Source organism: Mercenaria mercenaria, chromosome 17 (genome assembly GCF_021730395.1).
Source record: "Mercenaria mercenaria strain notata chromosome 17, MADL_Memer_1, whole genome shotgun sequence".
Taxonomy (NCBI): Eukaryota; Metazoa; Mollusca; class Bivalvia; order Venerida; family Veneridae; genus Mercenaria; species Mercenaria mercenaria.
In genome coordinates this window covers 66449258-66472565 of record NC_069377.1, presented here as the reverse complement: position 1 = coordinate 66472565, position 23308 = coordinate 66449258, and the positions used below count along the sequence as shown (strand labels likewise).

Here is a 23308-nt window from a genome sequence, read left to right as displayed (position 1 = left end):
ACAAAAATGTTTTAATGGCATAATGCACCAGTTTACATCTACAAAAATGTTTTAATGGCATAATGCACCAGTTTACATCTACAAAAATGTTTTAATGGCATAATGCACCAGTTATCATCTACAAAAATGTTTTAATGGCATAATGCACCAGTTTACATCTACAAAAATGTTTTAATGGCATAATGCACCAGTTTACATCTACAAAAATGTTTTAATAGCATAATGTATTAGTGATCATCTACAAAAATGTTTTAATAGCATAATGCACCAGTTATCATCTACAAAGATGTTTTAATGGCATAATGCACCAGTTTTCATCTACAAAAATGTTTTAATAGCATAATGTATCAGTGATCATCTACAAAAATGTTTTAATAGCATAATGCACCAGTTATCATCTACAAAGATGTTTTAATGGCATAATGCACCAGTTTACATCTACAAAAATGTTTTAATTGCATAATGCACCAGTTATCATCTACAAAAATGTTTTAATGGCATAATGCACCAGTTTACATCTACAAAAATGTTTTAATGGCATAATGCACCAGTTTACATCTACAAAAATGTTTTAATGGCATAATGCACCAGTTATCATCTACAAAGACATTGTAGTAGCATAATACAGCAGTCATGTATTTTGAAAAAGTTTTTTTCCCAGCAATTTACAAAGGACAGCTAGAACAGCAACAAAAATGTTTTAAATGTGTTGCACGAAACCAATCTCCTATACGTACAGATTTTGACTTCCTTTAAGAATTTCGAAAGCTCTGAAAAATATTTCTACAGCATTTTACTGAAACTAAGTAAAAATGTAGGATGATTTGCTTTTGAAGAAAAGTTTCATACCTGTTTACATTATGTTTTGTGAAAGTTTACTCAAGTCAGATTGACTAAATTGCTTGATCATAGAGGGAGGACCCATAGGCCATCACCTCATTATAAATTTGACAATATTATTTTTTCCTGAATCTCTGCAAATGCTCTGTTTTTCCAATTGTTACAAACTGAATATGTGTTAATTAAGTTGGTGGTGTTTCAATCAGAGTATTTCTGCCATCAGATAATAATTCTCCTAAGCACCTATGTTTGGTTTGACTAATAAAATGATACCCATACCAACCTATTTCTTCAAAATATCAAGCATACTTGTGACTTTAAAGTGGAAGTGAATAAAATGGTGACTTTAAAGTGGAAGTGAATAAAATGGCTGTCTTTGAAGCAATCATTTCATGATTTTTGTTCAATGATATCCTGATTGAGGTTAATTTTGTTTCAATGTTTATCAAAATCAGTTATGTCCAGCTGCCCTACACAGAGGAATTCCTAACTATGATCAATACAAAATTTTAATGCCACACTTAAGTCCTGTAGCTTGGTAAAAATTCATTGTAACAGTTTGACTAAAGGTTGGAACAGAAGGGATGTAAAGCATCTCAAGGAAATATTTTTTATTTACAGACAAGAGCTGAATGCGGTTAACAGGGAAAAAAGTAATTATCAATTACAATGTGAGAAAAACAAACAAGCAGCAATAGACTTTGAAAGCAGGTAAGTTCATGTATAGTTGATGGAATAACCTTGATACATAGGTTAATAATAATAATAATAATAATAACAACTTAATTTATTGTGGATAAACAATAATTATTTGGTCAAAGACCAATTTTCAATATGCTCCATACAATTATTTACAAGCATATACAATGACATGTTCATAATGGCATAAGAACATAATAATAATTTAAAAGTTGAAAAGTCTAGAAAATGGTGCAAAAATGGCATATATGTAAACACAAATACATCAAGAGTCATAACTCTGACCTGCATTTTGGCCAAATTACACCCCCCCTTTTGGACTTAGAAATTTATGGTGAAAGTTTTGCCTGCAAGTACGTATGGCTATCATTTAAAGGCATATAGCTTTGAAACTTATTTTTTTCTTTTTCTAGGTAAATTACCAACCTTACTGGGTCAAGTCCCATAACTCTGACATGTATTTGGGCCAAATTATACCCACTTTTGGACTTTCCTGGTTAAATTTTTACATGCAAGTTACTGTCTTCAAAACTAATGCAGATATTGAATTGAAACTTCACATGTCTTCGGGGTTATAAAAATAGTTGATAGCATCAAGTCCCATAACTCTGACGTGCATTTGGCCAAATTATGCCCCCTTTTGGACTTAAAACTTCTGGTTAAAGTTTTGCATGCAAGTTACTATCTCCAGAACTAATGCAGATACTGGATTGAAACTCTATAGATATTTTAACATGTAGGGTAGTATTCCTGCTTCTTGGACAATAATTTGAATAGTTGAGCATTGGCTCACGTTTTGGTAAGCACCCCTTTTAGCAGTTAATGGTACTGTCCAAATTAAAAGATGGACAAGTTCATTATAGAAATTTAGGAGGGTAAGGGTTAATGAGTACAAAACTTAGTATTCAGTTCCCATCAGTTACAGAAAAATATTCAATGGTGGGAATACTTGTTTTAGTAGTGGCGTCCCATGTGTCAAAAAGTTTGTTTCAAACGAATTTTCAACCTTAATTATCTAAAATTATAGTCTTTTTTGGCTGATATAACAGTAGAATTGGTATATGTATATAATAAAAGGGGTTATGAAAGCAGTACTTTGGTTTGCAGTGATGCATTTGATGGATTTAGCCAGACCAGATCACATTCAGTGCAAGCACCTTGTGGCAAAATCCACCCAAGCCAAATACAACATAGCATATCAAGATACTTCATAAAACCCTGTTATACTAAATACAAATTTAATATTTTAAGTTATAATATTACAGAATGGCAGTGGAGACAGATAAAAATCGGCGCCTGATGGATGACATAAATCAGTTACAACAGAAAAACAATAGTCTGGAAACTGAACTGATGAACATACGCCAAGCAGGAGATGGTCGCTCTGATTTCATGCATCTACAACGGGAAATGGACAAAATTATACGAGAAAATGAGGACCACAAAAGAAGGTTGGTTATAATTTTCAACATTCAGATATTTCCTTATGATAGTTCAAAGCTTAACAAGGTTAAACTCTTTCATGTGGGAAAATTATCCAGCCTGCTTTTTAAAGGATGATAATCTTTACAAAGTACCAAAAATTTTTGTTTGGAAAAGAACCAGGGGTCTACCTCTACTGGTTAAACTGGAAAATCACCATGTGACCTCATCAAACCGTGTGATATTAAACTAAGTACAAACAAAACATACACTGTTTCAGCGGATCTAGGTTTGGTTGCAGGAACTTTCTAAATATGCCTTTTTAATTCCAAATTTTATTGATACCTTTGCAGGCAAGAACAAGAATCTCTTATACGCACGGAAGCTGAGGACAGGTGCCACACCCTAACTAAAAAGCTCGAGTTTAATGAGCAAGTTCACGCTCAACAGATCGTGGAGCTCCGTGAAAGGTTCGAACAAAGTCAGGCTCTTGTAATCAGCCTTGAATCACGACTCTCTCAGGCAATAAAGAATGACATAGCTATTCCTGAAGTACTCAAACAGGTCCGGGAACAAGCCGAACATGAACTCAAACGATACCAGCTTGAATCTGAAGAAAATTATACAAGAAACGTAAGTTTGCTATTTGTAAACAAAAAAAAATCTTGATCATAAAGTTGCCTTTTGATGACTTTAATACAATTCTTGATAGTATTTAATCTACATATAGTTGTCAGTTAACATATCAGTGTGACCAAAACTTGTTATATCCACAGAATACATGATATTGCATGAAGGGAGGTTGACAACTAATGTCTTTGGTCAATAATCACAGAAAACATTTGTCTTACCTTTTGGTCAAGACCACCGCTCCAAGTGTAGATCCCCAGTACAAGTCTACACTACCACAAAAAGTGTAGACCAAATGTCAATACTTCCAGATTGAAGCAAACCACCACTGCAGGTTAGGCTGCTCAGTCTGGAAGTGACTTCATTTGGTCGTAGCACAATCTCCTCATATGATGTTACAACTGGCATTTCCAGGAAGTAATTGAAATTATGTTTTCATAACAATCAAGCTTTATTATTTATATTTACTGAAAGAAAGCAAATAAATGTTGTATAAACAACATTGGTGCAGTGATATCAAGAGTAACAATGTCATTCATGCATGATCTGACATCATAATAATACAAAAGCAAAATCAAAATGGATACTTAATACCCATTTTTCTGATGTTAAAAATTAAAACTGAATCAACACAGTTGGATTCAGGGGTATTCTATATTATTACCAGGAACTGTATTTTTATCGGATGACAGACTACAATTTAATATAGATGAGTCTTTTTGGCTCTATCTAGATGTTTATACAGATTGATAACCTACACTTTTTATAATTTCAAGATACTCATAAAAAACCCACCTAATTTGATTTAACAAAATGGGAATATTATGTTATTTTTTTCTGAATTACAGTAAATGACAGAATACACAAACAAAACAGGAATTGCTGGCACAGTTCATAGATTTACTGCTCAGATTTTGTCATTCAGTTTGCATTAACTCTATAAAAAAAGAGAGATTAATTTCTAAAATAGGTAAATATAAGCCAAATGTCAGTTTTTACTAATAATTAAATTTTCCTTATGCTTTCAGATATCTGCATTAAAATGTCAAATGGACAATGATGCCCACAACATAGAGAGATTGTCAAGTGAGAAATCACAATTGCAAGGTCAGATAGGAGAACTCAATGCTAAAATAAGGAACTTGGAGGGACAGGTACAGTCACTGACGTTATTTTTTCAGTCAAATCCGTCAAAATGTTCAATGTTATATGCTCATAAATAATGTTTATGCTCCAGGAAAGAATGATGGTATTGTTGTTCACATCTACACATCATTATGTCTCCCCCAGGAGACATATTGTTTTTGCCCTGTCCGTCCGTCCGTCCGTACGTCACACTTCATTTCCGAGCAATAACTGGAGAACCATTTGACCTAGAACCTTCAAACTTCATAGGGTTGTAGGGCTATTGTTTTTGGGGTCACTCCATCAAAGGTCAAGGTCACAGGGGCCTGAACATTGAAAACCATTTCCGATCAATAACTAGAGAACCACTTGACCCAGAATGTTGAAACTTCATAGGATGATTGGTCATGAAGAGTAGATGACCCCTATTGATTTTGGGGTCACTCCGTCAAAGGTCAAGGTCACAGGGGCTTGAACATTGAAAACCATTTTCAATCAATAACTAGAGAACCACCTGACCCAGAATGTTGAAACTTCATAGGATGATTGGTCATAAAGAGTAGATGACCCCTATTGTTTTTAAGGTCACTCCGTCAAAGGTCAAGGTCACAGGGGCCTGAACATTGAAAACCATATCTGATCAATAACTAGAGAACCACTTGACCCAGAATGTTGAAACTTCATAGGATGATTGTACATGCAAAGTTGATGACCCCTATCGATTTTGGAGTCACTCCATTAAAGGTCAAGGTCACAGGGGCCTGAACATTGAAAACCATTTCCGGTCAGTAACTTGAGAACAGCTTGACCCAGAATGTTGAAACTTAATAGGATGATTGATCATAAAGAGTAGATGACCCCTAACGATTTTGGGGTCACTCTGTGAAAGGTCAAGGTCACAGGGGCCCGAACATTGAAAACCATTTCCGGTCAGTAACTTGAGAACCACTTGACCCAGAATGATGAAAAATTTGTAGGATTATTTGTCATGCAGAGTAGATGAACCCCAACAATTTTAGGGTCACTCTGTTAAAGGTCAAGGCCACAGGGGCCTGAACATGGAAAACCATTTCCAATCAATAACTTGAGAACCTCTCGACCCAGAATGTTGAAACTTCATAGGATGATTGTTCATGCAGAGTAAATGACCCTTATTGTTTTTGGGGTCACTCCGTTAAAGGTCAAGGTCACAGAGGCCTGAACATTGATAACCAGTTCCGATCAATAACTTGAGAACCACTTGACCCAGAATGTTGAAACTTCATAGGATGATTGAACATGCAGAGTAGATGACCCCTATTGATTTTGGAGTCAGTCTAATAAAGGTCAAAGTCACAGTGGCCTGTTCATGTAAAATCATTTTTTGGAAATAACTTGAGAACCACTTGACCTACAATGTTGAAACTTAATAGGATGATTGGACATGCAGAGTAGATGACCGCTATTTATTTTGTGGTCACTTGATCAAAGGTCAAGGTCACAGGAGCCTGAACAGTGACTTGAGAACCACTAGGCCACTAGTGTTGAAATTTAGCAGGATGACTGGACATGCCAAGTAGATGATCCCTATTGCAGCCAACCATCAGTGTCTCTTTGACTTTCGCTCCTGACCCCTATTGACTTCGTGCCTATAGGACTTTGCATTGGGGGAGACATGCGCTTTTTTACAAAAGCATTTTCTAGTTTTTGTTTGTTTGTCTGGAGTTCAACTAAAGTACTTAGTTATTTCAAAGAAAATTGGCAGATATAAATAAGACGAAGTGTAGATAGCAACAAGAAATTCTTCCTTAAGGGATTGCAGTGTGGCATGCTGCAATGTCCCTTAGTTGTCATCTGGATGCGGGAACTGCTAGGAAGATTGCTTATTATTGAATTACATCCTAAATGTAGGAATTCATGTTAAGCTGAGCATATCATGTGACGAAGATGTAGATATGATAAGTAATAACTACAAAGTTAGGTATATTTTGCATGTCACAAAAGCTGTATACATTTACAAATATGTAAACTCTGCTAAGTTAAAAATTGTAGAAAAATAATTATTTGACTACAAATGAGCTTTTGTACTGTTTCAAGCAACATTTAAAACATACAATGTTAGTCCAGGAATTTATATAATTTAGAAGCTTGTAAGTCACTTTAAATAGGGGTCTTTCTCTACCATCGCAAGCTGAAAAGTCACATGTAATGATTTAGTTAGTGTGTTGTTAAACCCAACAGAATAACCCAATTGGGGAACTTCCACGTCTCTTGTTGAAACTCAGTTGAAGAATCAGTAGATACCATTCAAGGCTCAAATTTGCTATTACAGTGATATGACATACATAATATTGTTTCCTAAAAGGATGTTAAGACTGGTTTATATGTCATTGTTTCACAGGTAATGACTTTAGAACATCAGCGAGGGACAGTAGAAGATCTGATCAAGCAAGAACGAGATCGCTCCTCACAACAACTGCAGGAAATGAATCTAAAACTCCATGATATGCAGGAGCTTGTTTTCACCAAGATGCGTGAAGCGAGTTCAGAGAGAGATCTGCATGTTCCCCTGAAAGCTGAGATTGAGGCCATAAAGATTCTGTTGGAGGAAGAAGAAAGAAGGTAAATTAAAAAAAATGACTTTAGCAAACATAATTGTAAAGTGTTGATTGCGCATTTCTTTAAAAAAAGTCCAGTGTTTATTTTTTAATACAGATTTACCTCCCTCATATTAATAATATGTAACAATTTAATGAAAGTTGAAGAAGAAAAAAATTCATGAATCTGCTACATATTAATTTATTAATGTAAGGGAGGTAAATCAATGTGATCAAATACAAGCACAAATTAAGAGTTGTCTCCTTTAGAATTCAATGTAAAAATATATTTACAGATTGCAGTTAAGGTTACCTATGCCATTGTAAGTGATTGTTCACTACTTAGACTTTGTATTTATCCTGCTTGTAATAGACACATGCCTTTCTTTTATGATTAACAACTTAAAGTACATGCCCCCATGGCAAAGTGGTTGAGGTTGCTGACTTCAAACTACTTGCCCTCACAGCTGAGAGTTCAAAACCTGACTTGGGATGTAGAATTCTTTCATGTGAGGAAGCCGAAGCTGGCTTACTGAAGGTTGTTGGTTCTACCTAGGTTCTTGCTTTTGCCTGAAATAATGCACGGAGGGGCACCTGGGGTCTTCCTATACCATCAAAAGCTGGAAAGTTGCCATTATTTATTATAAATAATAATTTGTGTTAGTGTGATGCTAATCCCCGCCAAAAGCACCAAATATTGTATTAGATAAGGGCCTAATTAGAGTATTAAAGAACTTTTAAAGTGATTTTTGGAAAGGAAAAATGGTTTTATAGTTCTTGTTTTTAAAAATGTTTGGTAATAGGTTTGATGTTATATATTTTGTAGAACTTGTCCGAAATTTAAAGTAGTAGATCTCTTTCAAATTATACTAAGATATTGTTTCATTTTGATAAAAACATTGTGGAAAATGGTTTCGTTTTTGTATTGGAAGTTTTAAATGTGTCTAACAAAATTATTGTTCTTTGCATTTTGCAAGCATTGTGTATGTATGTCTGCCTCTTGTACCAGACATTTACAGTATTCTGCTTGGCACTACAAAACCTAATCATTCACAGCTTGCATGAAATGTTTAAAAAGCCTTTTATATACCAGATTTGATATAGAATGCAATTCTCACATTGAGAATGCATTAAAGTAGTAAAAACTGGTATTTAATATGTGTAAACTTATGTACAATTCTGATGTTGTTCATCATAAGCATTTCCATGTTTCACCACATTTCAGTTATTATGTCTCCCACACTTCATGGGGGAGGCATATTGATTTAGTGCTGTCTGTCTGTGTCCGTCAGTGTCTGTCTATCACAGAGTTTGTCCACACAGTTGCTCTGACACCACAGAGCAGATTTACACCAAACTTCCCAGGAGTTTACCATTACTAAGCCTAGTTATGCATATCATTGGCATTTTCCTGTTTGGTGATTTTCAGCAGAGTTATGGTCCTTGATTTATCAAAATTTTATGATGTTTTGGCCACTTCTCTGATATAATAAAGCAGTTTTCCGCCAAAATTTTAAAGGAGTGCTCAGTGCCAAGTCTTTTTATGCATATTGATCAGTACCAACCATAGTTGTGCATGGTGCATGTTACGTTCTTTCAGATAAATAATCTGCAGAGTTATGAGACCTTGTTTTTTGTTACTATACTATATACATAGAGTTTATATACATACAGTCCACATAATTATGCAAACTTGTGGGCATAAAATTGCAATGTACTGTGTCAGTGCCTGTGGGGGGGGGGGGGGGGGGGGGGGAGTACATTCATCACCTTCAGTGATAGGTCTAGTTCATATCACCTTGAGCAGTACTCTTTTTCAGTGGCTGTTTATTTTTAGCCAGACTTTTCAAAGAAAAAGTAGAGTTATTGCACTTGCCCCGGCGTTGCCATCGCAATAGGTTAAAGTTTTTGATAAAGTAAAATATTACATGAATACCAGTCCTGTACTAAAAGGAATGAATACTAGTCCTTTACTAAAGGTAATGTATACTAGTCATGTACTAAAGGAAATGAATACTAGTCCAGTACTAAAGGAAATGAATACTAGCCCTTTATTAAAGGGAATGAATACTAGTCCTGTACTAAAGGAAATAGATACTAGTCCTGTACTAAAGGGAATGAATACTAGTCCAGTACTCAAGGGAATGAATATTAATCCTGTTCTAAAGGAAATGAATACTAGTCCTGTACTAAAGGTAATGAATACTAGTCCTGTACTAAAGGGAATGAATACTAATCCTGTACTAAAGGGAATGAATACTAGTCCAGTACTAAAGGGAATGAATACTAGTCCAGTACTAAAGGAAATGAATACTAGTCCTGTATTAAAGGGAATGTATTCTAGTCCTGTGCTATAGGGAATGAATACTAGTCCAGTACTTAAGGGAATGAATACTAGTCCAGTACTAAAGGGAATGGATACTAGTCCTGTACTATAGGGAATGAATACTAGTCCTGTACTTAAGGGAATGAATACTAGTCCAGTACTAAAGGGAATGGATACTAGTCAAGTACTAAAGGAAATGAATACTAGTCCTGTACTAAAGGGAATGAATATTAGTCCTGTGCTAAAGTTAATGAATACTAGTCCTGTACTAAAGGAAATGAGTATTAGTCCTGTACTAAAGGGAATGAATACTAGTACTGTACTAATGGGAATGAATACTAGTCCTGTACTGAAGGGAATGAATATGAGCCCAATACTAAAGGGAATGATTATAAGCCCAATTATTAATGTAATGAATATGATGCCCATTGCTAAAGGGAATGAATACTAGCCCAGTACTAAAGGAAATGAAAATGAGCCAAATACTAGAGGGAATAAATATGAGCCCATTACTAAAGGGAATGAATATTAGCCCAATACTTAAGGGAATGGATATAAGCCCAGGACTTAAGGGAATAAATATGAGCCCAAAACTAGAGGGACTGAATATAAGCCAAGAAATAGTGAAAATGAATATGAGCCCAATACTAAAGGGTATAAATATGAGCCCAGTAATAGAGGAAATGAATATGAGCCCTTTACTAAAGGGAACGAGTAAGAGTCCAATACTAAAGAGAAATGAAAAGATCCTTATTTAGACACTATGAATGATAAAGCATGATTTTTTATTGCCATATCAGTAAAATATTTAACTTGAGCACATCAAGTTAATCTTGTGTAAATATATAGAAGATTCAATTTCAGCTAGTTTTGCATTTTAAATGATCATCAGGCTAGATATTGTCCCAACCGTAATAAGTACTGTACTTGGATACCCACAACAAATTGATTTATATAAGTTTCAAGAACCAAACTTGTTTAAATTTGTACCAGTATGTTTGAACAGTTTTATGACATCAAATTTTTTATAACCACTTAGTTGTTAATATATAAGCTTCCATTTTTAAGTAGCTGGTTTGAATTTTAGGAGACTTAATAAAAAGTTTAGATTTTTTTTACTGTTTTTTTTTTCTGTCTTTAATGTTTTGGAAAGGGAAGCTTTTTAAACCATGAATGCATTTAACAATAAGCTTAAAAAGAGAAAATTTATTCTGCACTTCAGTATTATCTTTAAATGTTAATGCATACTTTGTGAAGGATATATTTTGCATAAAATGGATACCAGGAGCGGAATTAATTTGATTTTGATAGCTGATAGGGATTTTGTCATTAAATTTTGGCAAAGTTTTACATACTAGAGTTATTGGATTTCACATAGGCATCAAAACACATTAGATACAAATCCATATTACATTAAGTAGGGGCATTAGTGCTCTATTGTAATGCTTTTGTAATGGATTTGATACAAGAATAGTCTCTTATACTAGAAGACTTTTAATACTAAGATCAGAAATATCTTAATTCCATTGTATGAATTAAATCGTGGTTTAGCGATAGTTTGTCTTTTTTTTTTACTGAGGTATACACTGTGGGATTTAATGGCAGGACAGTGTCATTGTAATGCAGCTCAAGGGACAAACAGATTGTTGAACTCAATTAGTGTTTTCTAAATGGATGTTAAAATAATTCAATTAGTACCAATATCAAGAGGAAAATTAATAAATAGAGTAGTTGGTAGATGTGCACTGGAAATATTCAATAAGTATTCAATGGTGCATTTAAACAAATGGGATATAAAATAAATAGAACTATAAATGAACAAATCATCAATTAGATTGACAACAGATTGTAATCGGAACTGAATAATTAAACTGGATATATTGATCGCAGGAAGATCACTTGATTATTATCAAAGTATTTTGTTCGATAACCTCTATAACCTACCAATTATTGAAATAAATTCAAAACTTTATATATATGATTTTGATTCGGATCTGGAAAGGAAGGTATTGTCTTGTTGCATGCATATTGAGAGAAGGCTCGCAACGTGGAATCTTCAGTTACAAAAACATAGGTTCTGCAGCTGAATGAGGAAATATTGATCCAGAAATAAAAGACACTTAGACAATGTTGACAGGTGGATGTTGAAGGGAAATGTTTATATTTAGTCATTTATTCAGTGAACAATAAGTCGGATATGGTGAAATAAACAGAAATCAATTTATATAGAAAGGAAACAAGAGTGTTTTACTGGCTGTTGTTAACAAATTGATTGATACATGAAAAAGCATTGAATTTTCAGTTTTAGAATTTACATTGGGTATTTTCTTTTCTACTTTAACATTATATAAAAGATTTCAGAGTTTCTTACTAAAAGAGGAATTTATTAAGGAAAATGGCATAATTCCTTGGATGCATTTTGAAGAGTTTTAGTCCCAGATACAGAGATAATTCTAAATGGATATAAAAATTTTCTGCTTAAAGGTTAATTTAATGTGATCGATATAGACATTTTTAAATCATCAAAAATGAAGATTCGTCAGCCTACATTGTTAATGTATAGTGACAACTTAAAGTTTATAAAGAAGGATAATGTGATACGATTAGCTAAATTGAGACAGGAAGTTTGCCCAGGGGATGAAATTGTGATAAAACCTTTGAGGTAATGTATTTTAAGCGGATTAACAGAATTCAAATGAATTCATGTCAAATAAGGTGAACGTATGAGTAATGAATAAAGAGGTTGCAAATTTGATCCCAGGTGGAGGCATATGTTTTGCCATTCGGCATACGCTACTGATTCTTGATGTTGGCAAGTTCTCAGTTACTTGCAGAGAACAGTTTAGTGCTGGTGTGGAATCTAGGAAAATTGAAAAATAGTTGAAGAATGATGCTAAACTAATAGAACTTTAGAACTACTTTAGAATTAGACAATTTAACTTGTTGCAGTCCTGCATATAATGCAGCAGTACTGCTGTAATTTGCAAAGGTCTTTGTATTTGCAGAATCTATTTTCTTGCAAGTTTCCTTTATCAAAATGCACACCTTACAAAAAAATAGAATAAAAGGCACACTTCCCAGGTGAAATGAAGGTCATATTACCATGGACTACCATGGTGTACCATGGTAGTTCATGGTCATATGACCATGGTTGACCATGGCCGAGCACATTTTGTTAAATGGCACCACGGTTTTTGATAGTCAATAATCAACATGGTCAACCGTGGTTGGGGACCATGGTTGATCATGGTTGTGGACCACAGTCAGCCATGGTCATCATTTCGTCTGGGTAAATTGCACCATAACTCAAATTCAGTATGCATAAGTCCTAGGTAATTATTAAAAAAGACCTGCTGAAACATTTAATTATCTTATATTTTGCTTGAGGCTACAATCATGTTGTGCAAGCATAATTCTGTATATCTTTTCTTTTCCTATTCCAGATTACAGCTCCCAATAACTGCAACTCACCCACTACCCCAGACCTTTAGTACAGGAGTCCCACTGACCCTCCCCGCAGTCTCAGCCCCCATCAGTCAACCACAGCCAGACTATGTCTCATCTCCAACACAGCTCCACACTGCCACAGAAAATGCATTTGCTACCCAAAGTTCAGCATATACTCAACAATATGGGGAGCAGACATCTCAAGGGGAGCCACTCTTCACTCATGTACCCATGCAAAGCTCCACAGACCCAGGTTGGTATCTTCATTGTTGACTGCCAGGCTCCTAATTTATGTTATTTTTAGCTCATCTGATTTTTTGAAAAAAAAAGATGAGTTATTGTCATCACTTGAGCGGTTGTCGGCGTCAGCGTCGGCGTTGCCTGGTTAAGTTTTATGTTTAGGTCAGCTTTTCTCCTAAACTATCAAAGCTATTGCTTTGAAACTTGGAATACTAGTTCACCATCATAAGCTGACCCTGTATAGCAAGAAACATAACTCCATCTTGCTTTTTGCAAGATTTATGGCCCCTTTTGTACTTAGAAAATATCAGATTTCTTGGTTAAGTTTTATGTTTAGGTCAACTTTTCTCCTAAACTATCAAAGCTATTGCTTTGAAACTTGGAATACTTGTTCACCATCATAAGCTGACCCTGTACATCAAGAAACATAACTCCATCTTGCTTTTTGCAGGATTTATTGCCCCTTTTGGACTTAGAAAATCAGTTTTCTTGGTTAAGTTTTATGTTTAGGTCAGCTTTTATCCTAAACTATCAAAGCTATTCCTTTAAAACTTGCAACACTTGTTCACCATCATAAGTTGACCCTGTACAGCAAGAAACATAAACTCCGTCCTGCTTTTTGCAAGATTTATGGCCCCTTTTGGACTTAGAAAATATCAGATTTCTTGGTTAAGTTTTATGTTTAGGTCAACTTTTTCTCTTAAACTATCAAAGCTATTGCTTTGAAACTTGCAACACTTGTTCACCATCATAAGCTGACCCTGTACAGCAAGCAACATAACTCCATCCTGCTTTTTGCAATAATTATTGCCCCTTTTGGACTTAGAAAATCATTTTCTTGGTTGAGTATTATGTTTAAGTCAACTTTTCTCATAAACTATCAAAGCTATTGCTTTAAAACTTGCAACAGTTTTTCACCATCATAAGTGGACACTGTACATCAAGAAACATAACTCTATCCTGCTTTTTGCAAGAATGATGGCCCTTTTTAGACTTAGAAAATCATGGGTAGGACAATATTTCTATTACACAAAAAAAAATCAGATGAGCGTCAGCACCCGCAAGGCGGTGCTCTTGTTTTTCTTAACTTTCAGTCTGCCAGAACAAGCACAATTTCTGTGCCAGAAAGTTAGAGAGGCCAGTTCTATGGTGCAGTATAAACTTTCATGTTTCATCATATTTCACCATTACTGCTAGAGTTACTGCTCTTTATGTTTAATATTATACTTGAATTTTGTGTTCTTGGAAATAAAAACACTCCAGTTTGAATATCAAAAATTGTAATAGATTTGCTGTCCTTAAAGTATGAAGAACACACTCTAGACTTATTATCTTTGAAGTCTGAAAAACTAATAAAGTTAAGAAGATGTTAACTGTTACATTCAAACATTGTTTTGATCTAGATGAAGGTTGCTTATGATAAAGAGTTATTCACTTTGAGTTAGGATAATGAATTAATGAAGAACATTGCCTGCATAAGACATAGATAATTTACACATAAATCATTATCAATGATACCATAATTACTTCTTGCAAAATTGGTATGTCATTTTGAATACAATTGAACTTTGTTCGCTCAGACTCAACAGGACCTTCAAAATATGCTCGAATTATCTGCAGTTCGAGCTATCGAACAATATACACTGTATAGGGATTTTGCCGGGCCCTGATGATGAGTTAGAGCGAAGGGTGTTTTACGAATGATCCGAGTTCGAGCAAAGAAGTTCGGCTGTATACTTCTGAATTTTAAAGATACAGTAACTTCAGAAATAATGAGCTCTTGCAAAAATAATAAAAACATCTATTTCACCATTTTAGGTTCAACAGACTTCATAGGTGCTTCCAAGTACACATATGAGACTTCACCAAGTTTGAACCGGTTACAGATTGACTCCCCACCGAGAACATCGCCTCGAGCCATCGGGCCTATTTCTAGAGCAAAATCTGCACCAGGTACTCTCTCTACAACAATATAATCACCTCTGTCATCATTAAGGTCATGTTTCTCTACGTTGATAATGTCACTGTCTCCACAAGGCTGTTAGTTTAAGGAAGCCATCAGTCTGTGGAAGGTTATTGGTTCTGCTGAGGTACCCATCCAGGTGGGGTTCAAGGGGTCTTCCTCCACCATTACAAGTCTTAATTTTATGTAAGAGTTAGATTGCAATGAAACCAACAGATGTTTCAGTATAGACGAAGTTTGATATTTTTCCACAATCTGATGATTAATGCAAGTTATATACTGGTAATCTCTAGACATTTCAATGGCAGTATGGCCTGTCATAATACTTCTTTTGTTATTTTGATGTAATAAAAATCTAGTTATTACTTGTTTTTCAGTGAATTATTGAAATATTAGAATGATATGTTTCTGTTATCTTCACAGTGTAAAATATCAGATATATTATTCTCTGGTAAGAAACTATAAAATGGGTAAATTAAGTTAAAACATGAAATAAAAAGAAAATTTTGTTTGTTTTACATGTAAGCTCAAAATATTTTTCACTCATGATCACCATATCTTACATTCTCACTGTTGGCTATGCCACTTAGGAAGATATTGCATCTGGTGTTTACTTGTGAAAGATATTTTACTCTTAACAAACAAGTTTCCTCTGTTTCAATTCAGATTTCAGTCGAATACCTAACATTGCTTTTGGAAATCAGACAGAATTCAGTACACTCATTGAAGATAAAATATCTTGATAAAATTGTGCAAAGGGACTCCATACCAGATCAGGCCCCGTGTTCACAAAACATTTTCAGTCTCAGCTGAGTTTGATAATAAAAACTTAATTTCTCATTTATATCTAAAATAGCATGTTTAAAACAAAATTTTAAAGTTTGTATCTATTAAAGAGATTTTCAGTATTGATGGTCAGTCTCATTTGAAATTTAAGCTTGAAGTTTAGTAAAACTGATATTAAATTTCAAATCAAACTCAGTTGAGATCGAAAAATGTTTTGTGAACACGGGGCCTGGATTTTATATTATTGAGTTGATGTGATTTAGATAATGATACTATGTTTTTGGACCTGTAAGCTTTTTAAATACAACTAATGGGAAAAAATTTTTGGAAAAAAAAAAACATATATTATGAATGATTTATAAAAAATGTGTATTTTGTATTACAAAGGCTTAAGTAAAACCACACATTTTCTGGTAATATATTCCAGTATTGTACTTTACTAAATATCCCAAAGTACTTGAGAGGTCAGTCAATTATAGAATCAATAGGCAATATAAATAATAAAATTGCATTCAAAATCAGTAAGAATTTATAAATATTTTGATTAATATCTGTGGTAAACAGCTTTCTGATATTATTATTGCCTGAAAATGAAAACAGGCAATGGCCTTTCTTTCCTTTGACAATTTTGATCTGTTTTTTTTTTTTGTTGTAACGTAAGAGTGACTTCAGAAAGGTGAACATGTCACTTATTTAAGAACTTTTAGTAGTTATGGAGAGATTGAGATTTTATACTTGTATTGATACTGGTATATTTATATCTATATGTTGGTACCAGTTTGCTAGTACCTATAATATGGTGCCAGTATGTTTGTACCTGTATATTGATACAGGTATATTGATATCTGTGTGTTGGTACAAGTATGTTGGTACCTGTGTATTGGTACCTGTATGTTGATACAAGTATATTTGTATATGTTGGTACAACTATATTTGTACCAGTTTATTGGTACCTGTATGTTGGTACAGTATATTGTTACATGTATGTTGTTACAAGTATATTTGTACTAGTATGTTGGTACAGATATGTTGGTACCTGTTTGTTGGTTCAGTATGCTGGTACAGTATATTGGTACCTGTATCTTGGTACAGTATATTGGTACTTGTGTGTTGGTACAAGTATGTTGGTACCATTTTTTTTTAGAAGATACCATGCAACCTTTCTACAGTAATAACCATTAGGAAAGGAAAATTATGTTTGTTGTATTGAGTTTGTTGCCCTGTAGAGGTGTATTTGCTTAGAATCTTATTTTATGGGAAACAAAATATTTGTCTTTATAGAGTGTTTTGCTTCATGGAGGTGTTGTTAACAGGGGATGTACTGTGCTTCAATAGGTACATGTGGTGTCAAAGTTCAGGACATTGAAATCTCAAACAAAGTTACAATGTAGAGAAAAATCCTTGTTAACATAATTTTGAAATCATTTGGATTTTTTTTATTTGATGAGCATAAAATTTCATGTTTTCGCAGAAACTGCTATTTTATGGGAACATGAGTTTGTGGATTTCAAATTTTAAAGACACAGTAATTGGGAATTTTGTTTGCTCATTGTGAGTAAAGTTCATTGATCGACCTACCATGAAATCCACAAAAATAGTCCCTCATGAGTATTAATGACTTCACTCTACATTTTGTATTTTTACACAAAGCTATACACTGGATTAGTTTTTTTTTTGACACTTAAAGCAGGCACTGATAGGAATGTACTGCACATTTGTTTACAGTTCTTAAAACATCAACCTGACTATTATTAAAAGTTCAAGAGTATTACAGCATTGAGTATTTAAGCAGTGCATTATGCAAATTTTACATATAAAAAAAATTCCACTTCCAGTGAGACCAGGGTCATCTGTTCAAGTTGTGCCAACAAAGTTAGGCCAGGGGAAGGACTATTTTGATGAAATGTTCAGGGACCTTACTAGAGAAACTCTGTACACACAAACACGCCCTAAAAGTAGTCCTATGGAAAGGCCTCCAAGTGCGAAGCAAAGAGAACGTCCATCAAGCAGATCTGAATTGTAAGTTAAATCTGATACATCATATTTAAAAGGGGAGAAAATCCAAGACACAATTTGCAGTTTTTGTGAAGGGAATTTAGTTACCTTTCTTCAGTTTTTGGATTTTTCTGAATTGATATTCTTGAGAAAGGTTTTTTTTTATTCACAGTCTTTTGAAAGTACAATGTTCATTTGAAATGATAAATGATTCCAAAGAGATCTGAAATTGGATTAGTCAGTTAACATTTGAGAGAAAGAAGTTAAGATTTGGGAGGTAGAAGAGTGGTTTGTTTGTTCGGTTCTTAGTCAAAGCAACACAGTTAAGATTATTTGGTGACTTCCAAGCTTTACGTAGTGGAGGGGGAAGATTCAGGGAGCTTTTTAGGACATGGTTCCTGGCACAGGTGGGCTACAGGACACTATATCTGGCACAGGTTGACACCTGCACAGGTGGACACTTGGTCAGAACCACAACTGTTGCTTTCTCCTATGAAATTAATATTCTATGTAACAAGTCTGGTTTCTAACCCTCAGGTATGAGGGGAAAGTAATTTCAAGTCAAAAGATTTAATCACTGTTACAGAGGTCCCCAAAAATAATGAATTAGTAAAATAGTACACAGTATCTACAGATGAAATTAATTAACATTTACATTTACTTAAGCCCGCCCGCTTAGCTCAGTAGGTAAGAGTGTTGGTCTACAGATCTCGGGGTCGCAAATTCGATCCTCGGGCGGGGCGTATGTTCTCCGTGACTATTTGATAAACGACATTGTGTCTGAAATCATTAGTCCTCCACCTCTGATTCATGTGGGGAAGTTGGCAGTTACTTGCGGAGAACAGGTTTGTACTGGTACAGAATCCAGGAATACTGGTTAGGTTAACTGCCCGCCGTTACATGACTGAAATACTGTTGAAAAACGGCGTTAAACCCAAAACAAACAAACAAACAAACATTTACTTTAGTAAGAGTGATAGTAAAGTTCTTGCTTTTTTAACCAGCCTTGAAATGGTTACTCAGCAACAGCCTATATTGGCTCCCTCAGCACCAGAAATGACAGAGCAAGTAGAGAGACCACGCAGTGCTGCCTCTGATCGGGTAGATCCAGTGCCTGAGCCCAGACCTGCTGACCGTCCGCAGAGTTCAGTGTTCCATGACTACACAACTTCAACATCAAGGTGAGACATCAACACAGGTTTTTTCATTTGAAGTGCTATGACAAGTGTTAGAAACTGTTATGCATATTTAAGGTTCTAGGTTACAGAAGTTAAGGTTATTTCATATATACACTAGAACCATAATGGAAATGATAGTGAAATGAAAATGTGAACAGATTGAATCCCTAGCTGTTTGACCAGGTTTGGTCTGAAAGTGACTTTTTGTATGCCAAAAGAGACTTGGTATATGATGGTGCAGGTCTTTCCTTCAGAGTGCTTTGACCTATGATTCTGAAACTTTATATACATATTGCACATGGGCAGTGTATGACCCCAATTGATTTTGAGATTGGGGGTCAAAAGTCAAGGTCACATTGACTGTTTGTACAAAAAATCCATTCAGTAACTTGAAAACCCCTTGACCAGTGGTCCACTTATTTATCAGGCATATGGTAATTTATATTTTATATTTATATGGCCAAAGGTCAAGGTCACACTGACTGCAGGAGCATTGCCAGTTGGCAGCAGATGAACCTTATTGAATACAAGGTCAAAGGTTAAGAGCACAGTCACTGTTAGTGCAAGAAGCCTTTTCTGCTCAACATTTTCAGATGACTTTACACAAGACTCTCAAAATTGGCAGGCACATTGCTGATAGGCAGTGAATGACTAATACTGAAATTACAGTGACCGTCTGTCACCTTGGACCCTTCTTATTATCAATGCTTATTTTCACTGTTTTAGGAAATGATCAGATAGATGTATTATAGGATGATACTGGTCATCCACCCATCTGTTTCCAATTTAGTTCCCTCACAATTACTTCAGCTTTGCTTCATGCACATTATGCTATGCACTGTAGTGCACCTGTTTCCACAGATTTATCAAATATTTCCTTGCTCATGTAAAAAATAAAAAAGGCAGTTCCACAGGTCTGTGTTATCCTCCAAATTCTGATCTCTTTAATTAAGATCACATGTGCCCATTTCTTTTAACAACAAAATGTTGTCAGAAACTGTATTTTATTGGAAGGCAAATTCAATTTTAGGTGGGCAGATCTTTTGATCCAGAATGTTGAAACTTCATAAGATGATTGGCCATGCAGAGTAGATGACCCCTATTAATTTTCGGGTCACTCTGTTAAAGGTCAAGGCCACAGGAGCCTAAACATTGACAAGCATTTCTGATCAATAACTTGAGAACCACTTGACCCAGAATGTTGAAACTTCATAAGATGATTGGTCTTGCAGAGTAGATGACCCCTATAGATTTTTGGTCCACTCTGTTAAAGGTCAAGGTCTCAGGGGCCTGAACATTGAAAACCATTTCCGATCAATAACTTGAGATTCGCTTGACTCAGAATGTTGAAACTTCATAGGATGATTGGTCATGCAAAGTAGATGACCCCTACTGATTTTGGGGTCACTTAATTAAAGGTCAAGGTCACAGGGACCAGAACATGGAAAACTGTTTCAGGTCAGTAATTTGAGAACTACTTGACCCAGAATGTTGAAACTTCATAAGATGGTTGGTATTGCAGAGTAGATTCGCTTGACTCAGAATGTTGAAACTTCATAGGATGATTGGTCATGCAAAGTAGATGACCCCTACTGATTTTGGGGTCACTCTGTTAAAGGTCAAGGTCACAGGAGCCTGAACATGGAAAACCGTTTCCGGTCAGTAACTTGAGAACCACTTGACCCAGAATATTGAAACTTCATAGGATGATTGGTCTTGCAGAGTAGACGACCACTATTGATTTTAGGGTCACTCTGATAAAGGTCAAGGTCACAGGGGCCTGAACATGGAAAACCGTTTGCAGTCAGTAACTTGAGAACCACTTGACCCAGAATATTGAAACTTCATAAGATGCTTGGTCATGCAGAGTAGATGACCCCTATTGATTTTGGGGTCACTCTGTTAAAGGTCAAGGTCACAGAGGCCTGAATATGGAAAACCATTTCCAATCAATAACTTGAGAAACACTTGACAAAGAATGTTGAAACTTCATATGATGATTGAACATGCAGAGTAGATGACCCCTATTGATATTTGGATCATGCTATTAAAGGTCAAGGTCACAGGGGCCTGGTCATGTAAAATCATTTCCGGACAATAACTTCAGAACCACTTGACCCAGAATGTTGAAACTTCATAGGATGATTGGACATACATAGTAGATGACCTGTATTGATTTTGAGGTCAGTTTATTAAAGGTCAAGGTTACAGCAGAGCCTAGAATGTTGAAACTTAGCAAGATGACTGGACATGCCAAGTGGGTGATCCCTATTGCAGCCAACCATCAGTGTCTCTTTGGCTATCTCCCATATCCCCTATTGGCTTCTTGCATATACGACTATGCATTTGGGGAAACATGCACTTTTTTACAAAAGCATCTTCTAGTTTAGGCTTAATGTTGCAAAGAATATGACTATTTTACCATTGTTTTTAACAGCATTTTAAAAACAGACTTAGTATGGACAAAGCTTGGTCAGAAAAGCTAAATGTGTCAGTTAAAATGAATGAAATTAATACATTATACAATTTCTAAAATGTCTGACTTCATTTCTAATATTTGGATACTTGGTGTTTGCATATTTTTTCACCTTACTTTACATTTACCTATTCACTTACAGAATTGAACCCTTGAAGCATGTATCAAGGTCTACATTATTTTCTAAAACTTTTTTTTCAAGCATTTTTAACACCTGAGCCAAAGACTCATGTTGAGTTTTTGTGAACGCTCAATGTACGTTGTCCATCGTGAGTCATCTGTCCGTCAACATTTTCTAAAAAAATCTTCTTGAAAACCACCGGGCAGAATTACACAAAACTTCACAGGAATGGTCCTTGGGTGGGCCCCTTTCAAAATTATTCGAAGAATTGAATTCCATGCAGAACTCTGGTTGCCATGGCAACCGGAAGGAAAAACTTTAAAAATCTTCTTGTCCATAACTGCAAGGCATAGAGCCTTGATATTTGGCCTGTGACATCATCTAATGGTCCTCTATGAAGATTTTGCAATTTGTGCCCCTATGGTGAAAAGAGGCCCCGCCCAGGGGGTCACAAGTTTGACATAGACTTATATTGGAAATTTTTTTAAAAATCTTCTTGTCTAAAACCACAAGACCTAGGCCTTTGATATTTGGTATGTAGCATTGCCTTGTGGTTCTCTACCAAAATTATTCAAATTATAACCCTGGGGTGAAAAGAGGCCCTGCCCTGGGAGTCTCAAGTTTTACATAGAATTATAAAGGAAAACACTTTAAAAGTCTTCTTGCCTGAAACTGCAAGGCCTAGGCTTTTGATATTTGGTATGTTGCATTGCCTTGTAGTCCTCTACCAAAATTGTTCAAATTATGCCCCTGGGGTGAAAAGAGGCCCTGCCCTGGGGGTCCCAAATTTAACATAGACATGTAGGGGGAAAAAATCCTCTTGTCTGAAAGTTCAAGGCCTAGGCCTTTGATATTTGGTATGTAGCATTGCCTAGTGGATCTCTAACAAGATTGTTCAGATTATGCCCATGGGGTGAAAAGAGGCCCCACCCTTGGGGTCACTTGTTATATGAGTTATATAGGAATAAATACTTCAAAAATTATTAGATCATATTTCCTAGACTGTTTAATTATAATTACCTGATGACCCCAAGTGATTAGGGGTCACTTGACTGTGACCTTGACCTACTTTCTTGTTTTTTTTAAGATACAGCCTTAAAGGATGACATGTACAGTTTTGCACACCAATCTTAAAACTGACTTTCAGTGACCATGAATATGACATACTGACCTACTTTCTAATATTTTAGCATCTGTTTGCCACTTTAAACTTGTGGCTCATATTACTCAGGTGAGCAATTCAGGGTCATCCTGATCCTTTTGTTCTAAAACATCTAATTGAATAGATTTTCTATTTTGTCTTTTCTTTTTTTCTCATTACTAATATGTTTTGTGACTATGTAAGGGCATAGGGTTCTTCTTCCATGTACTAAACACAGTATAGCTGTGTAAAGTTCTTTTATGGAATTTATGAACTCCTTATCAGTGCTGGAAAGAACCCACATTTTCAATAATAAAAGATATATTTTAATGTAGTTTGTTTT

At 35.2% G+C, this 23308-nt stretch overlaps 1 protein-coding gene across 1 annotated transcript in view; it reads left to right on the top strand.

Moving 5' to 3' along the window:
• LOC123536790 (uncharacterized) overlaps window positions 1–23308 on the top strand; it is an 87027-nt gene that overhangs the window by 41234 nt on the left and 22485 nt on the right. The window contains exons 6-19 of the mRNA XM_053527890.1: window positions 1462–1551; window positions 2805–2990; window positions 3315–3594; window positions 4620–4745; window positions 7097–7317; window positions 7589–7615; window positions 9232–9613; window positions 9731–10027; window positions 12108–12280; window positions 13062–13318; window positions 15124–15258; window positions 17890–18073; window positions 19054–19230; window positions 21846–21872. Of these exons, the coding sequence (XP_053383865.1) occupies window positions 1462–1551; window positions 2805–2990; window positions 3315–3594; window positions 4620–4745; window positions 7097–7317; window positions 7589–7615; window positions 9232–9613; window positions 9731–10027; window positions 12108–12280; window positions 13062–13318; window positions 15124–15258; window positions 17890–18073; window positions 19054–19230; window positions 21846–21872 (2562 nt within the window). The remainder of the gene's footprint in view (window positions 1–1461; window positions 1552–2804; window positions 2991–3314; window positions 3595–4619; window positions 4746–7096; window positions 7318–7588; window positions 7616–9231; window positions 9614–9730; window positions 10028–12107; window positions 12281–13061; window positions 13319–15123; window positions 15259–17889; window positions 18074–19053; window positions 19231–21845; window positions 21873–23308) is intronic.